We start from the raw sequence: 18,980 nt of genomic DNA, 5'->3' as shown, positions 1-18,980 counted from the left end.
TTATTCAGCAGGTAAACAAAGCAGCGCTAATGTTCATCATCAGGTGACTTACATATGGAGTGAATATTTTGACCCAGCGAGGTTTCTTTTCTCCCCGCACGTATTCAAAGCAGAAGGCCATTCCCTCCTCATCCGTGTCCCATCGCTGCATCTCCGACCATTCAAACATGATCACCTGATTCTGGGGGTCAAAGACAAAAGACAGAAATCAAACAGAGGACTCTGTGGTCTTCTTTAAAGTGGCTAGGATCAGATGCTTTACAAAATGTGGTGATTTTCCTCTTGTATTTATTTGGTTATTGTTGAGTATTTTATTTATGATGTCACCGACAAATTCAAGTTTCACAAAAAGGCTTTTTTCCTTAAACCCTTCCTAAATTTATTAATGATTATTTTAGGTTGAGGTATTATTAGTAAGAAATTGAATGCAAGCAGCGTACAGTTGTTTGTAAAGCATACATCGCTATCTGCTGTTAAAAACACAGCTTCAAATCAAAGAGAGAATAGATAGTCTCTCTTTGATTGCAGCTAGCTCTCTGCAACTCTCAAATGGTCACGCACTAAAGCTAAGCAGGGCTGCGCCCGGTCAGTACCTGGATGGGAGACCACATGGAAAAGCTAAGTTGCTGCCGGAAGTGGTGTTAGTGAGGCCAGCAGGGGGCGCCCAACCTGCGGTCTGTGTGGGTCCTAATGCCCCAGTATAGTGACGGGGATGCTATACTGCTCAGTGAGCGCCGTCTTTCGGATGACCGAGGTCCTGACTCTCTGTGGTCGTTAAAAATCCCAGGATGTCCTTCGAAAAGAGTAGGGGTTTAACCCTGGCATCCTGGCCAAAACTGCCCACTGCCCTCTTTCCATCATGGCCTCCTAACCATCCCCATATTCAATTGGCTTCATCACTGTCTCCTCTCCACCAATCAGCTGGTGTGTGGTGTGCGGTCTGGTGCAAAACGGCTGCCGTCGCGTCATCCAGGTGGATGCTGCACACTGGTGGTGGATGAGGAGATCCCCCCCCCATTGTGTAAAGCGCTTTGAGTGCCCAGAAAAGCGCTATATAAATGTAAGGAATTATTATTATTATTATTATATTACATTTTGGGAAAAATAACTGAAATTTCTGCCATGAATCTGCTCCTGCGTCCTTAACTATATTGCACAGGAGATTGGTTGCTGTCATCTCGGGAGCCAATGAGTTTGCTCTTCATCAGTTTAAATGCTCCGTGTCATTTTACACTGCCAAGCTGCGGAGACCCTCCTCCCCCCCAGCTCTACCTGTGTTAGATCTGCTACAGGGCTTACGTATATATTATGTTTGCTGCAGTGTGTTATATTCTCAGACAGCATGTCTGTGTATATACTGGCAGTAGCAGGTCTCTGTACTTGCTCTGCCAAAATAAATCAAAGCAGCAGCAGCGCAGCAGATCTATACCACCAAGACCAAATACATCAACATTGCCATATACATATTCATTACCATACTAATTCCAGATAGTGGTAATGACAGAAATAAATAAATTGCAGAATCAGTTACTTTAGTGAACGCAAGTTATTTATTTGGGTCTGATGGAAAGCACTGTATTCATCGTCAAACTGGGGAAAGATAGGTGAAGTCAGTGAAAGGTTCAGGAGGAAGTGTCATGTTTGGGAAGTGTTTTCTGCAGCGGAAGTTTACTGGTACATGGCTGAGTGAATGCAAATATTTATCAGAAACTCCTCCTCCGACAAGTGGTTTCTTCCCTGCATTCATCAAACAACCAGCATGCAAATTTCATGCAGCCCTGATAATAATGTTAAGGGTAAAAAAAGCCACTCTGCTGAGCAAACTGTTGAAGAAGAGTGGATCAAGATCACTTCCTACTCATTTTGACAGTTGTAACCGTCTTTTTTCATTATTTTAATCTCTTCGTTTTCTAAGAATTTTTTTGTTGTTGTTGTTGAAGGTCCTTGGTTATTTTGTAAAACTGTTCTATTTGTATTGTTGCACCACAATTAAAATCCTTAAGACTTAGAGTAGATACAAATTAGAGTATATACAGTTGAATTCTGAATTATTAGCCCCCCTGTATATTTGTACCCCAATTTCTGTTTAACGTAGAGAAGATTTTTTTCAACACATTTCTAAACATTCATTCATTTTCTTTTTGGCTTAGTCCCTTTATTAATCCGGGGTCGCCACAGCGGAATGAACCGCCAACTTATCCAGCATGTTTTTTTTACGCAGCGGATGCCCTTCCAGCTGCAACTCATCTCTGGGAAACAAACAAACAAACAAACAAACAAACAAACAAACAAACAAACAAACACACACACAAACACACACAAACACACACACAAACACACACACAAACACACACACAAACACACACACAAACACACACACAAACACACACACAAACACACACACACACACACACACACACACACACACACACACACACACACACACACACACGACAATTTAGCTTACCCAATTCACCTGTACCGCATGTCTGGTACTGGAGCACCCAGAAAAAACCCATGCGAACGCAGGGAGAACATGCAAACTCCACACAGACATGCCAACTGATCTAGCCGAGGCTCGAACCTGCGACCCAGCGACCTTCTTGCTGTGAGGCGACAGCACTACCTACAGCACCCCCACATTTCTAAACAGAGCAGTTTTAATAACTCATTTCTAATAACTGATTTCTTTAATCTTTGCCATGATGACAGTACAGAATATTTGACTAGATATTTTTCAAGACACTAGTATTCAACCTAAAGTGACATTTAAAGGCTTAACTAGGGTAATTAGGCCAGTCATTGTAAAATGATGGTTTGTTCTGTAGACAATTGAAAAAAATATTTCTTAAGTGGGCTGATATTATTGACCTTAAATGGTCCAGAAGAAAAAATATAGGAAACACTGTGAAAAATTCCTCGCTCTGTCAAACATAATTTGGAAAATATTTGAAAAGATTGACAGGAGGGCTAATAATTTTAACTTCAACTGTATGTCTGGAAAAGTCAAATAAATAAAAGTCATGCGTTCATAAGTGGTTTGCAATTTGGATCTCCACTGTATCTATAAATGAAGTAAACCCAGTCTGCTCATCTTTCTCTCACCTCCAGAGTGCCGTCCTCTGTGCAGGCGTGCAGTTTGAAATGCTTCATGCTGACGGCTGTGATCACGTGACCTTTCCTCCGAGAGTCACAGGGACAGTGAGGAAATGTCACCTCATTGTATCCTTCACATGAACGCAAGAGACTCAGATACTGAAAAAGATAGAGAAACAAAAGATTATTTGACTTTAAAACTAAATGTTTTGAATACACTACCTGACAAAAGTCTTGTTGTCAACGTTTCAGGAACAACAAATAATAACTTAACTTTTAGTTGATCATTTGATATCAGAAGTGGCTCATATGAAAGGCAAAGGCCTCTAGATTACGCTTAATTTACCAAAATAAAATATGATGATGTCTTGAATTTTAATTATTTAAATAGGACAGTAAGGTCTGACTTTACTTGAATATGGTGTATAACTCTTATTAGCTTGGACAACTGCATCCATAATGTACATCTCTGCAATGACTCAAATAACTTAATAAAGTCATCTGGTATGCAAAAGAAAGTGTTCTTGCAGAACTTTCAGAGTTCATCAATATTCTCTGGATTCATTTTCAACGCCTCCTCTTTCATCTTACCCCAGACATGCTCAATAATGTTCATGTCTGGTGACTGGGCTGGCCAATCCTTGAGCACCTTTACTTTCAGGATCTTTGATGTGGAGGCTAAAGTATGAGAAGGAGCGCTCTTCTGCTGAAGAATTTGCCCTCTTCTGTGGTTTGTAATGTAATGGGCAGCACATATGTTGATACCTCAGGCTGTTGATGTTGCCATCCACTCTGCAGATCTCTCGCACACCCTCATATTAATTGTAACCTCAAACCATGATTTTTCCTTCACCAAACTTGACTGATTTCTGTGAGAATCTTGGGTCCATGTGGGTTCCAATAGGTCTTCTGCAGTATTTGTGATGATCGGGATGCAGTTCAATAGATGATTCATCAGAAAAAAATTCAGCTTCAACCTTCTGCTACTTTTAAAAATTATCAACTAGAAAGTCAAGTTATTACGTGTTGCTCTTACAAACTGGGATCAACGACAAGACTTTTGTCGGGTAATGTAGATTTTGCTTTGTGATAATGAAAGGTAAGCTGTACAGGACACATTTCACACCAAAATTAATTAATGAATTACTAAAATGCAAGAATAATGATTGATGATAATGATATTTTCCTTCCAGTAATTAGAATTTGGAAGGAAAATATATAGGAAATTAAACTAAAATAAATGTTGCAATGGAAAAAATATACCTATATTATTAAAATAAGAAATTTTACCCATTTTATTTTTAAAATACCTTTATAAAAGTTTATTTTGCCTTCGAACATAAAGGATAATTGAGCTTAAAGTTACATAAAATAGGTCTAATTTTTACAAAATTTATAACATTTAATTATTTAAAGGTAAAGCATGACCATGACAACACTGACAGTATTTATATGATGCCAAGGAATTTTTCAAAAAATTTTTTTAAATACTCTAATAATAGTTTTTTTTTTACCTTCGAACATAAAGAATAAAAGTAATAAAAGTTGTATTATATAAGTCTGATTTTTACAAAATGTATTTATTGTTATTATATTGAGGTGAAGCATGACTAAAACAATGCTGACAGTATTTTCACTACAGTGCTCAGCATAATGGAGTACACCCCGTTTTGAAAATGAATATCTCTCAATGAATATAGTCAATGTATTTTTGTGCATTTAAGCAAAACAAATTTGTTAAACAGATATATTTATTAAAATAATATTTTAGTCACAAAACATATTTAGAAATTGAAAAATAATACAATTAAATTTTAAGCAAAATATTGCAAAAAAGAAGACAACCTACAAAATTTTAACAAAATCTTTACATTTTTTTGCTTCTCTTGATTTTTCCTCATTTAAAAAAAAAATTTGCATTTTATATTTTTCTATAAATATATATTTGGGTGTACTAGTTTTTGAACCCTGTTTGCACTGCCAGGTCTTGATGCCCAATTCCGATTTGTTGTCTATATCTGATTTTTCTGGCCTGTCCGTTTACACATTTTTAAAATTGTGACCCATATCCAGTTCATATGTTTACACTCGCCATACAAATTACGACGTTGCGCATGCAAAAGGCAGGCTCTAGGCTAGCATCTGAGCCACAGTAGCTACGATGGAAGAAACGGTCTTGTTTTTAGCTCTGTGAAATATGCAAAGTTCAACTTTAAAATGCGCCTGTGGTTTATATATGGTGTCCGACACCATTCAGAGGAATTTGTGGGTAGGAGAGATCACACATCTGGTGCGAGCAAATTGTGGCGACTGACCACTTTCCACACATGCACTTCCTTCTACGTCATTAAACTGCAGAGAAGTACCACATTGTCACAAGTTTAATGACAAACAAAATGGAATGCCTCAATAAATCCGATCTGCCTGTTTACATGATAGTCACATATCCAATTTATTTGCACATACAGTATGAAGGAGGCCTGAAACAGATCTATGAATATCCGAATGCATGCATTTACTTGGTCATAGAACCGATCCAATCTGTGTCACATGAGCAAAAAAAAAAATCAGAATTGGGTCGCTATTAACTGGCAGTGTAAATGGGGCTCCAGATTTGGCTTCATTACTGACTAATCTAGTGCGTATGCACAAATATAATATTGTATAGCTTCCTATTAAAAATATGAATTTAAAAGAGAGATTTGTGAGGGGTGTACTATATATGCTGAGCACTGTATGTGATGACTGACTCTAAAAATATATATATATTTTTTTCTGCCTTCAAACATGAAGGATTGATGTAATAAAAGTATATTAAATATCTCTGATTTTTACACAATGTATTTTAATTTCATATTTTGAGGTGAAGTGTGCCCAGGACAGTGCTGACAGTAGGTTTACAAATTCTAAGAGACCGTTGTCATCTTTCTCTGTTCTGCTAGTTTTTGCAGCTGGTACGCTTTATCCTCCGCTTTAATGAATCCCTTCTTCACATCATCCTGTGCCTGAAAAAAAAAAGACGACAAAAACAGAATGTAAGAGAAGAGCAGCTCTGACCAATGTGATAATATGCGGATAAGATGAAATATGCTCAAGGATCTGCTTTATAGACATCTTATCTGACTTTCATTATACAAAAACACAGTGTGGCATTAGATGACGCATCAGGCAGACACCTCGCAAGCTGTACAAAGTTCATCTGTGCAGTTTATAGTCAGCATTTACGGTGTTGGGTGAAGAGTTCATATTTATTGCTTTTGCCTACAAGAATCAATCATAAAGTCCTCTGAAATCTAAATCTACATGTGTTTTTATCAATGCTAGTCTTAAAGGGTCAATTCACCTAAAAATTCGGTTATTAATTACTCACCGTTATGTTGTTTCAGTCCTTAGAGACCCTTGTTCATCTTCAGAAGATAAATTAAGATAGTAATTGAAATCAGAGAGCTCCCTCATCCTCCATAGATAACAAAAGTCAATAGAATAGATATTCAAAGTAGGGCTGGGCGATATGGCCTTTTTAAAAAAATCCTTTTTTTTTTCAAAAACAAATTGATTTACGATTCAAATTTTTTTTTTTCCCCTCACAAAAAAAATTTAATTAATTAAATTTTTAAACAGGGAAAAAAAACTATTAATCAAGAATGCATGGTTATATGGTGTCATGGCTTTGCAATCCAAAAATATCATTATAATGGACGTCAACGGGGCAAAAACAGCCCCAAACTTAGCGAAAGGGTCATCAATTTGAACAGTTAACAAGGGTTAAGGCACTTCAGGAGACATTTGTCCGCTGTAAAAGACAGAATTGACACCTGATGGAAGCAGTAGTGCAGGGCGAGAGGGTTGTCCCGCAGCAGATCCTCTTCCTGTGTGCTGAAGAGCCACTTGCGCATGGTCAGACACGTCCCGGGAACCGCTGAGGTGTAGTTCTGGACATACAGCTTGTGTGGAAACTCATTAGGAGCCAGTTTGCGCACTTTAGGAAGAAATGGTGAGATTGATAAGAAATAATTAGTAGGCGATTTACATAAGTAAAACATTTTGATAACAACAGATTTACAGGTTTGTGTGAGGAACAGAATTATAGCTGACCCCAAAAAATGATCATTTACTGTTCATTTATGCACCTTCAGGTGATAATGTAGCAAGTAATGTAACATTAAAATAATCTTAAGCTGAAACAGACTCAAAAATTACATTTTCAAATATATTTAAATGAAAATATTTTACATTGAAATAATATATGTGACAGGCGACACAGTGGCTGGCACTGTCGCCTCACAGCAAGGAGGTCGCTGGTTCAAGTCCTGGCTGGGCCAGTTGAAATTTCTATGAGGAGTTTGCATGTTCTCCCCGTATTCGCGTGGGTTTCCTCCGGATACTCCGGATTCCCACACAGTCCAAAGACATGCGGTATAAGTTCCCAGTACTGGGTTGCATCCCCTGAGTAAATCAAATGCCAAAATAGTTGGTGGTTCATTCCGCTGTGGTGACCTCTGATAAATAAGGGACTAAACTGAAGGAAAATGAATGAATGAATAATATATGTGACCTCAGACAGACTTATGTTGCATAGGTATATTTTTGGTAGTAGCCAAAAAAAACACGTTATGGGTCCAAATGGTAATTTTTTATTATAATTATAACTTATTATTATTTAGTATTACTAAATGGCTTCATGGAACATTATCTTAAATGTCCTCAATTTTTAATAGTAAAGTGCATCATTCATTTAGACAGATTTCTTTCAGTAATTGATCATATCTCAGCTAAACATTGCCATAACAAATGATACATCAATGGAAAGCTTATTTATTATTCAGCTTTTGGATGATGTTATAAATCTCAATAAATTAAAAAAAAAAAAACCCACTTATGACTGGTTTTGGAGTCCAGGGTCACATTTCACTTTCTTATTTGTAATTTTTATCAAAAAAACAAAACAAAACAAAACAAAAACAAAAACAAATGCAGCTTCAAGTCGGAACAATGCATTTTTGACTATAACCAAAAAGTATACACCTATGCAACTTAACCTCCCAGGACTTGAGACAGCACATTTTTGAATGTTTTTTATTTTGTTACAGACCTACAGTGTCATCCTGCAACTATTTTAACTGTCCAAAATGAGAAAAAAAAGTTGTTTTTACTCTCTGATAGTCAAAGCAAGTTAAAAAAAAAAACTATGTAAAATATGCATTAAAAACAATCTGGAAAAAGTGTTTTATGTAAATTCGGACCATTTAAAACTAGAATCATTTTTCTGTAAAAGTACATCACACTTAGATTTTTATTGTAATTAGGTTCCAATAAGCCCAAATAGCAAAGAGAAATAAAAAATGCATGTAAAAAAACACCTTGGGCCTTAAGAGGATAAGACAGTCTGGGGTCACATCTATTATTTCAATATAAATGATCTGGTTTACATTTTAATATATTTGAAATGTAATTTATGAGTCAGTTTCAGCTTCAAATCCTTTTACATAAAACATAAAAAGAGACTCAAAAACATTAAAAATAGAAATGCACTGACGCATGAGTCAAAACAATTAAGGCACATTTCTACACTGTTGGTCATCAGATGATAATCAAGGCTGATTATATTACCTTAGGCAAGGCAAGTTTATTTATATAGCACATTTCATACACAATGGTAATTCAAAGTGCTTTACATAAACAACAATAAAAAAGATAAAATACAAATAAAATAATTCTTAAAAGAATACAAATGTAATCAAAAGAAGGTGGAATACGATTCAAATTCATGATGTATGTAAGATTTAGCAGGATGAAACTCATGTATCTTAAAGAATTTAAGAAAACTTATTCTTCACAATTTCATTATTGAGTTAAGTTTGATATTTCTAAATGAGTTTTCTGTTTATGACAGACCAGATACTCTGAAACTATTTGCTGAAATGGAGAGATGTTCTGTGCATTTCGGTAGAACTTACACACACTCCATGTACTTATTATCATAAATATAATTAATTAGGCATAATTACATGCGACTAATCTTCAACATGACCCTGACCAAATAGTAAGTGCATGTTATGATTTAATGCTACTCAGTAGTTAAATGAATAGTTACACTGTGAAAAGGGCACCTTAAAGAAAGTGTAACCTTCAGTTCTTTCAAAAATAATTATTAAATAGGAATGAAGTATAAAAAGGCAGATTGTATCAGCTGAGAAATTTTTACAGGGTGCCCACGCTTTCACGAACAGCAGATTCAAGGACTTGAAGCACCATTCATTTTAAATTAAGCAGTATGCAGTTCCACAAAGGGCATTACTGTACACTTACACTTAAAATTTACATTCAAAATATTGTTCAAAGAATAAAAATGTATTTTTTTAATTCGCTGATTCTGCAGGTTGCATTTCCTAAATTTTCATTGCTAATTTTAAGATAATTGAAATGGTTTGTTTTGGTTCAATTTGGAATTTCCCCAACCAACGCAGAGCCCAGGGGATCAGAGCGAGTGCTCCGACCAATAATAAATGAAGAATAGTTGCAACTAGAATAACATCCCAATAGCATCTATAAACTATAAACTGACACTTAACAAGTCTTTAGTAAGTAATTTACTGATTGTTGATGATCTATTACTAATTTATCAGGTACAGTTAGAAACCATTAAAATACAGTTAACAAGTCATTTATAACTTGTTAACTAACAGCTTGTAAGTAGTCTACTGGCTATCTATAAGGCACAGTTATAAATAATTAACAAACTATTAACTATTATTTAACAAGTGATTTATAAACCATTAACTAACAGTTCATTACTGATCTACTCGTTATAACGGATAGTTATTCTAAAGCGTTACCAAACTTCGCAATGACAAACTATTGTAACTGATCAACTAATCATAACTGGACATTGGGCATGCCACGAAGTGACTACTGTGGATGTGTACATTGTGATATCGATGCTGAAACAATATATTGTGCAGCCGGTTAGTATCAATACATCTCTAATAATAAATAACCTACCAAACCTAAGCTTCAGAACAATGGTGTATATTTAAGCACCGATATTTCAAAAATTAAAAACTCATTCCTTGAATATTTTCAAAGAATCAACTGCTCTTGATTAAATGATTCATCTGATGAGTTTGAACTCACTCATTGACTTAATGATCAGGTCAACTTACAGTAGATTTCTTTAGTCTACTATCAAAAGGATAGTGCAGAATTCACACATTTAACTCTTCTGCTACAACTCCTTCCATGTACGAAAGTTAAAAGGCACTGAATATTTATTCACAGTGAATATTTATTCACCATTCAGCCGTTACAAAACTACAAACAAAAACATTCTTCTATAAAATAGCCAAGAACAGTTTTACTAAAGATTTACACAGAAATTTGCTATTAACAAGGAAAAATGTCTTTACTGGGTTCAGCAGCACCTTATCAGAGCTTGGCAGCCGAGTCAAACATTATTCGTTTGATTAAAAAGGACTCACAAAACAGCAGTTTAATCGTCCTTAATAAGAATAATAAGCTCAATTACTTTTGACTTCATAACAAGGTCAAACGCTTTCCTCAGTGAATGTAAAAATGCTTTCTTCCCTTCAAGCCATAAACTGATTCATAACACACAAGCGCATACTCACGTACAGCTGTCTTTATGGGGACTTCCCATAGACATTATGATTTTAATACAGTATATTATATCCCTCTACCCATAAACCCACACTCACAGGAAATTATCTTCAAATTTAAAAAATACCCCATTATGTCATTTATGAGCCGTTTTCCCTCATGGGGACCAAAAAAATGTCCCCACACAGTGGTCAAAATTGACTGGTATTGTGATAACTAAAGTGTTAACTAATTCATTTATTAACACATTAATATACTGCATGTTTAGTTTACATATGAGATATAGTATTGCTGAATAAATGTGTTGTTCATAGTTAAGTGGTGTTATCTATACCATCAACAAATACATTAGTGTATGTGGAAGTAAACATTGTGGCATTGCTATACATTTGATATGTATATACACAATATAAACCAAGCGAGTGCTCACCAAACGAATGGTTAATAACTTCAAAAAGAGCAAAATAACTGGCCATCATGCTGTCCATCCCAACCTTCACAACAAGAGCCTGAAAAACAGATCAAAAGAGTTGGTATGAACATATGAATGGTATGAATGAGTTGGTATGAATGTGGTATGAACATAATGAAGACTAAATCTGAGCACATATATAGGCATAAACATATAAACAATGCTCAGCACAAATCAGTACCAAAAGCAAAACCGGAACTAATGAACAATATTATTACAATTCAAAAAGGAGTACAGCCAAATTAATATGTTAGCGATAAATATTAAATAAAATGTTAATAAAGAGGAGAAAAAAAAAAGAGAGATATAAAATTTTGTTGATTGATTTCTTGTAATAACTAGTTGAATTTAAATTGATAATGTTTCTATTCTTCAAACTCTTATTTTAATAGATATAACTGTTTAATAAAACCGTTTTGTTTAAATTAGGGGTCACCAATCTCGTTCCTGGAGGTCTGGTGTCACTGCAGGGTTTAGCTCCAACTTGCCTCAACACCCCTGCCTGGGTGTTTCAAGTATACCTAGTAAGACCTTGATTAGCTTGTTCAGGTGTGTTTGATTAGGGTTGGAGCTAAAATCTAAAGGACGCCGGACCTCCAGGAACAAGTTTGGTGAACCCTGGTTTAAATGCGCAACAATATATTGAATTGAAGAAATGGATAAAAATATTTATTTATTCATTGAAAATATTCCTTTATGCTTAGGACTGTATATTGTGCCTCATTTGACTTTTAATTCTAATCCGAATGCCAAATTCACTGACTTTACCCAAACTTTCTAAAGACTAAAAAGCTAAATTTCATTACCCTTTCTATCCTATATCTCATGTAGCATTGTAATTTAAATGTGTCTTCCAGTCTCATTTACTTCCATTACATTTAAGCATAAAATCATATATTTTTAAATAAATTTGTTTGTCAAGCAGGAAAGTGATAAATTAGCTCGAAAAAAATGGATCAACTATAGCAATGTAAATAAATGCGCAGAAAGACATTTTGACAAAAGAAGAAAAGTTCAAATTTTTACATGACAAAAAAGCCTGTAAAATTCATTACTTCTAATGTCTGTAATAGACCTTTTAAAAATCCATGATAATCAAAAAATCCATGACCAGTGGGAACCCTGTTTTTACCTTGGACAAAGTGGGGTAAAGTGTATTTCATATGTTTTAGAGACATGTACTGTAGTCAAAAGTCGAAATGATTCGCCCACCTTTGATTTTTTTCCTTATTTTTTTATATTTCCCAAATTATTCTTAAAAAAGCAAGACATTTTTCACAGTATTACCTATAATATTTTTTCTTCTAGAAAAAAGACTTGTTTTATTTCAGCTAGAATGAAAGCAGTTTTTTAAAAAACATTTGAATATAATTACAATATTTTAATTTAATATTATTAGCCCTATTAAGCTATATTTTTTTTCGACAGTCTGCAGAACAAACCGTCTTTAAATAGTGACTTGCCCAATTACCCTAACTTGCCTAATAAACGTAATCAAGCCTTTAAATTTCACTTTAAGTTGAATACTAGCATCTTGAATAATGCATTCATTCATTTTCTTGTTGGTTTAGTCCCTTTATTAATGCAGGGAGAGCATGCAAACTCCACACAGAAACGCCAACTGAGCCGAGGGTCGAACCAGCGACCCAGCGACCTTCTTGCTATGAGGTGATAGCACTACCTACTGCGCCACAAATCAGAGATCGTAAGAGTCTGTATGTGATCATATATGTTGCATTTATTAATTTATTTTATATAGTTGCAGACGTTACAGTAGGCTATTTCGCACTGTCATTGATCTGAAGCTATAATAAAATTATGTTAATAGAAAAGTTAGTAATAAACATTTATACAGAAGTATTTATGTGTATAAAGCATCTGTCTTGTGAGAAGTGCCTCTCATGATATGTGAATGACCCGTACAGCTTTACTGTAGACATTTTCTCGAGCGAAAATGACGTTGACTGAACCTTTCTGTCGTACACCACACCAGAAAGTACCATTGGTACCCTTTTAGCAGTGGCAACACAAGCCTGATAAAGGTGACCCACACCATACCGTACTGTACCACTCACTGGAAATCTCTCGTTTCAACATATTCAAATATGTGATAAAAAAAAAAAGTATGTTTGATTTATTTCCTATTACTTTTGCCCAATTGGGTCATTATCAAAAATCCTTAGTGTTTAGCCATGTGTAAGTCTAAAATGTAATTCTTAATGGCCTTAAAAGAGTCTTTAAAAGTCTTGAATTTATCTTTACCATGATGACACTACATAATATTTTAACTAGATATTATTCAGATATTCACTATATATCTGTGATTTTAGATCTTTTTAAGACCCTGCGGACACCCTGAAAAAAATATTTGAAATTAGTTAATAAAACTAATACATTCAATAAACAGAAAATGGGGGGAAATATACATGGGCTAATAATTCAGGAGGGCTAACAACTTTAAGTGTATGTAAATTGTAACTATATGTTATATGCCAGTGTCAAATATGAATTTCAGACCATAAAAGTCAAGTAAAGAACGACTTGCATGAAGTTTTACCTGGTAAACCTGATCAGTGGTGCTGTTCTTCTGAACCCTCACTGAGGCTGTAGTTTTATCAGGCAGTGCTATTCGCAGCTCCACATCCGTTATGCCGTTGTGGTTCTTTAATAGAAGACACGCGTAGAAAGCATTGTTAAGCAAAACCACATTCACACAGAATTACAGTGTTTGCCAATATGTACTTACCTCATTTGATTCAGACAGGAATTCTTGCATAATGTCACTCTCACCTATGATCCGCACTGAGCACACTGAGAAGAGAGAAAGAGGGTGGGGGGGTTTAGTAAAGAGTTTGTTAGAAGTATATGATGATATCTGATGCATGTACCACAAACTGACTGTGAACAAGTGTCAAAAAACCCAAAACATTTCCTGGTGGTTCACTGCACAGACCACTGAACAAAACACCCTGAACGCAACTTTCAAAAAAACAATGACACTTAAGGCTGGTTTTGTGGTCCATGGTCACATTTTTTTTTCTTGTGTGATATAATCAAAATAAATGCAGCCTTGGTGAACGGACGTGAAAATGTATCATGATGTATAAATCAAATGAATGGGTTTCATAGCGCATCGCTTTCCAAGTCTGGTGTGAAAGCTGCTACAAAATACGGTGCATCCTTATAATCTATTTATTTTGATTTAAAAACATTTTCAGTAAATAAAATTAATCTCAAATGTAACTTAAAACATTCAAATATAAAAACACTAATTGGACAAATTACTTCTATAACTGGTATTACAACCAAGTTTAGTTTTCAGTGTATTTTGTTGAAGGGATCAAGATAAAAAATAAAACAACAAGAAGTTAATATTCTGCGAGTTACATTTTAGATAAAATATTGTCTGTTTTGGTAATGAAAAGAGTTCCAGACAGGGCAGAACATTCGTTGAACATCGCCACATTGTTCTGTTACTGAATGAATCTAATTTTGACCAAATTGAGTGAGTCTGCAATTCAATGTCCCATTTATGAAGCGTCACTTGCTTTGTTTATTCATTCATTCATTTTCCTTCAGCTTAGTCCTTTATTCATCAGGGGTTACCACTGCGGAATTAACCGCCAACTATTCCAGCATATGTTTTACGCAGCGGATGCCCTTCCAGCCACAACCCAGTACTGGAAAACACCTATACACTCTCTCATTCACATGCACACTCATACACTATGGGCAATTTAGTTAATCGAATTCACCTATAGCACATGTCTTTGAACTGTGGGGGAAACCAGAGCACCGGTACACAGGATGAACATGCAAACTCCACACAGAAATGCCAACTGGCCCTGCTAGGACTAAAACCAGCAACCTTTTTGCTGCAAGGCGACAGTGCTAACCACTCAGCCGCCCCTTGCTTGTTTATTAAAAAATAAATTATAATTAAGGATGACTTGTCGCCACCTACTGGTGGATTGGTGTATCAACGAAAATCAGCATAAACGATAAAAAAGTATCTGCACCTAAAATAATAAAGTATAACTAATTTTGTCAATATTGAGCGCCCCTAAGTGAGCTGACTTTTGTGTCACACTGTCACTTTTGCCATAAACTCTTATTACATGAATTCGCCTTAATCTTCAAAAAATGAACTTGAGTGGAAAATTTGTGAGGCAAAAAACTTAAACAAGTGAGGCAGTGCTTTTTAAGTTTTGTGTGAACACAACATCAGTTTCAAGTAAAACTAAATTTGAGTGAGCAATTAATAACATCATTTTCATTTTGGTGTTTATATAGTTAGCAGGACCACACACACACACTATAAATGCACATAAGCTGTATATATATAGTTTAAATGCTAAAACAAATCTTAAAGTTATGACAAACTTACGGATTTAACAAAAAAACTCTGAAATAACACGTTTTAGTGAATCTTAATTAGTTGTACTTAACGCAGAAAGACTTTTAAACACAGAACACCTCACTTAAATGATTTTATGTTGAAATGTTTAGTGTTAATTCAGGTATTTTGGAGTATTTTCACCTCTCTCCATGTATTCCTCTAATCCTCTCCTGCGAGCGTCCAGCTGCTGTTCAGACAGCGAAAAAGGCCACTTTCCTGGCAGCTTGGGGAAAGTGTAGTTGGAGAACTCTCTCTTCAGGTTCTGATGAAGTATCGCAAACTCTCGATAGCGCTTCGAGCACAGCTGTCTGCCGGACATATACACATTATACACCTAAAATAGAAAAAAAAAAAAAAAAAAAGAATATTAGCACTAACAGATAAAAGATTTAAAAAAATCTGTATTGTCAAATGATTAATCATGATTAATAACATCCAAAATAAATGGTTGTATTAACATAATATGCATGTGGCTTTTAAACAATTTAAAACTTTTTTATTCTATCTGAAATAAAACAAATAAGTATTTCTCCAAAAGAAAAAAAAACTGATAGAAAATACTATGAAAAATGCTCTGTTAAAGATCATTTGGGAAATATTAAAAAAAAAAGAAAAAATGTAAATAAAAATCACAGGAGGACTAATAATTTTGACTTTAACAGTACATGCTTTTGTAGATTCATATATATAACATAATACTACGTAACGCATATTGTTCTTTTAAATAAATCATTCAGTGCAACTCACCACAAACTTCTCCGAGTGCTGCTCCACGTGTTTGTATGTGGGGACTGAAATGGGGACAGCCTGTTTGTCGCTGTAGTCGTAATTGGGCTGAACTGCACCTTCTTCGCTGGTGTCGAGTCCATCTGCTTCTTGCGCCGGGATGGAGAGCACGGTCAGCACCAGCTCCCTCTCTCCAGCCCGGATCAGGTCCACCACCTGCTTGTGTGTCGCCCCCTCCACGCTCACCCCATTCCTGCAGGACAAACCGGGGAAAAAAATGGGTAACGTTGTAGGATGACTTCGGGCTTTAAAATACATCTCTTATGCACATTCTAGCAGACCACAAATGCATGAAAGGGCACCTATGATGAAAATCAAGTTTTGTTAGCTGTTTGGACTAAACTGTTTGTAAATATAGTGTGTCCACTGTCATATTGGAGTGATATGAACCCAACAAGTCTCTTTTTTTAAAAATATCCTATTGTTAAAATAGGAGCCAAATCCCAGTGATTTTGAGGCCCACCACAACGTGACATAGGAGTGCGGTTTTCCCCGCCCACTGAATTGATTAACAGGTGCCATGTTTCTATAATAACACGTGTGTGTGTGTGTGTGTATATATATATATATATATATATATATATATATATATATATATATATATATATATATATATACATATACATATATATATATATGTATTTTTTTCTTCAAATAAACTGGGATTAAATCATTTGTTACCACTTTCTGTGGTTTTTATAAACTCCATAAATAAAACGTTTTAAAAACATAGCATGTTTGTAATAAAGACGTAAAATTGCTATGTATTACAATCACCAAGATACACGCAATACAAATCACCAAGATATACGATACCATCACCACAGCTGCGTGGTGTCAGTAAACGCGCATATATGTGTGTGCGTGTACTGCAAACCGCATTTCTTTGAGACTCATCATTTCAGAAAGGCTTGAATAAACTCTACCACAAGTACATGAAATAAACTTAATTGGTATTTTTGACTAATGTGCTGTAATGTCACTGACTGCTGTTTATCTGACGTAACGCATGATGAGAAGCAGACACGTACATTGGAACGGTGGGTAGGGAGAAGCAGCTCATTTGCATTTAAAGCCAAAGGCGACAAAAACAGCTACACTGTATTCAGACACCAAAATGGGCAAATTCTAGAAGATGGGTATTTTGAGCTGAAACTTTACAGATACATTCTGGAGACACCAAAGGCTTATCTTACATCTTGTAAAAGGGTAAAATAGGTGCCCTTTATATTGAAAAACATGATTAAAAATTAAAATAATAACTGTTTTTTTGTGAAATGTATTCTTTGTTATATTATCCTTTAAAAATTATTCAAATATGATGACTTGTTGGTCAAGAAACATTTATTATCAAACATTAAAAAATTGGCAGCTTGACGTTGAAAACTAATATTTTATTCTTATGTTATTCTACTTTGTCTGTATAGTCATGGACACACTTGTTTGTAGAGCAATTTAATTGACTGTTTTCAGCTGTTTATTATTCCTAGCCATTTTTCCCATATGCGACTGAATCAGAAGTTCTAAAACAAATCAGAAAAACGAGCGCACTTCCACATTTTAGAATAAGATGAATACATCTAGATATAAATAAGCTTACAGGATTGGACCACTCCAAAAATGTGACTTAATGTAAACCTTTAAAGGGATAGTGCACCCAAAAATGAAAATTGTCCAAATTGTCCACTTGTTCCAACCCGTTTAAGTTTCATTCTTCTGTTGAACACCAAAGAAGACATTCTGAAAAACGTTTATAAAAAACAACCATTAACTTTCATATGCGCTCCTATATGGATGTCAATGGCTGCTTTTTCCCAACATTCCTTGGAAAATATTATTTTGTGTTCAACAGAAGAAAGCAGTTCATAGACATTAAGAACCACTTGAGTTTGCGTAAATTGTGAGCATTTTTTTTGTGTGAACTTTCCCTTTAATTATGATGTGCATGCAAAATGCAATGCAAAACAATGAGGGTTTCTCACTTTAAATCATAAAGAAAGAAGGAAGGAGTCATTTTCTTTCAGATGTAATTACCATAATACAGTTTGCAGAAATGAAACCCAAACTAGTCAACTAAGCAAAGGGTTACATTTCATTTAGAAAACAACTTCTTAAAAAGAAAATTCTATTAACAAACAGGGTTTTTCCTGTATAGTGCATTTTTAACCCCCTCCATCTTTTGACAAAAGTCAGACAGGCATTCATAGCCACAGACTAAATCTGCACCATATATCACAAATTTATTGTTATTGCGATAATAGTATCCACTTGTTAGGTCCCGACGTATGGAATACTGCTTATTTGAATTCTGAAAATATTCGTTTATGATCACTTTATAGTCATATCGCACATTAAAGGGAATTCTATATAAAATCATGGTGTACACAACAGTTTCTGCACCACTGACACAGATATCAGCTGACCAATGGCACAGACAGCACACTCTACCTGCTCGTCGCCTATCACCTCCATCACTAATTCATAAAGCAGCTGACAGATGGAGACACAGTAACGAGGAGACATATTTCAGGATGAGGCGCAGAAATGAGGTTAAACAGAGGTGACAGACCAGCCTACTATACACTACAGAATTAATCAATTAATGATTTG

General features: G+C 35.1%; 1 protein-coding gene across 19 annotated transcripts in view; it reads right to left on the bottom strand.

The window, feature by feature from the left end:
* snx27a (sorting nexin 27a) overlaps positions 1-18,980 on the bottom strand; it is a 40,301-nt gene that overhangs the window by 8,532 nt on the left and 12,789 nt on the right. For 18 of the 19 annotated variants that reach the window (XR_015516042.1, XR_015516045.1, XR_015516044.1 and 15 more), the window contains exons 2-10: positions 16,332-16,563; positions 15,726-15,918; positions 13,932-13,996; positions 13,743-13,847; positions 11,144-11,222; positions 6,912-7,075; positions 6,012-6,101; positions 3,106-3,255; positions 53-181 (exon numbers count right to left, since the gene is read on the bottom strand). Coding sequence is in view for 1 of the 19 variants with exons in the window: in NM_001045100.1 (NP_001038565.1) it covers positions 53-181; positions 3,106-3,255; positions 6,012-6,101; positions 6,912-7,075; positions 11,144-11,222; positions 13,743-13,847; positions 13,932-13,996; positions 15,726-15,918; positions 16,332-16,563 (1,207 nt within the window). In the remaining 18 variants the exon portion in view is untranslated. Of the gene's footprint in view, positions 1-52; positions 182-3,105; positions 3,256-6,011; positions 6,102-6,911; positions 7,285-8,601; positions 11,223-13,742; positions 13,848-13,931; positions 13,997-15,725; positions 15,919-16,331; positions 16,564-18,980 lie in introns of those variants that run through there. The other variant, XR_015516058.1, reaches the window with a different exon arrangement.

This window comes from Danio rerio, chromosome 19 (genome assembly GCF_052040795.2).
Source record: "Danio rerio strain M-AB ecotype USA chromosome 19, GRCz13ab, whole genome shotgun sequence".
In the NCBI taxonomy this organism is placed as follows: domain Eukaryota; kingdom Metazoa; phylum Chordata; class Actinopteri; order Cypriniformes; family Danionidae; genus Danio; species Danio rerio.
This window is presented reverse-complemented; position numbering and strand designations above follow the sequence as displayed.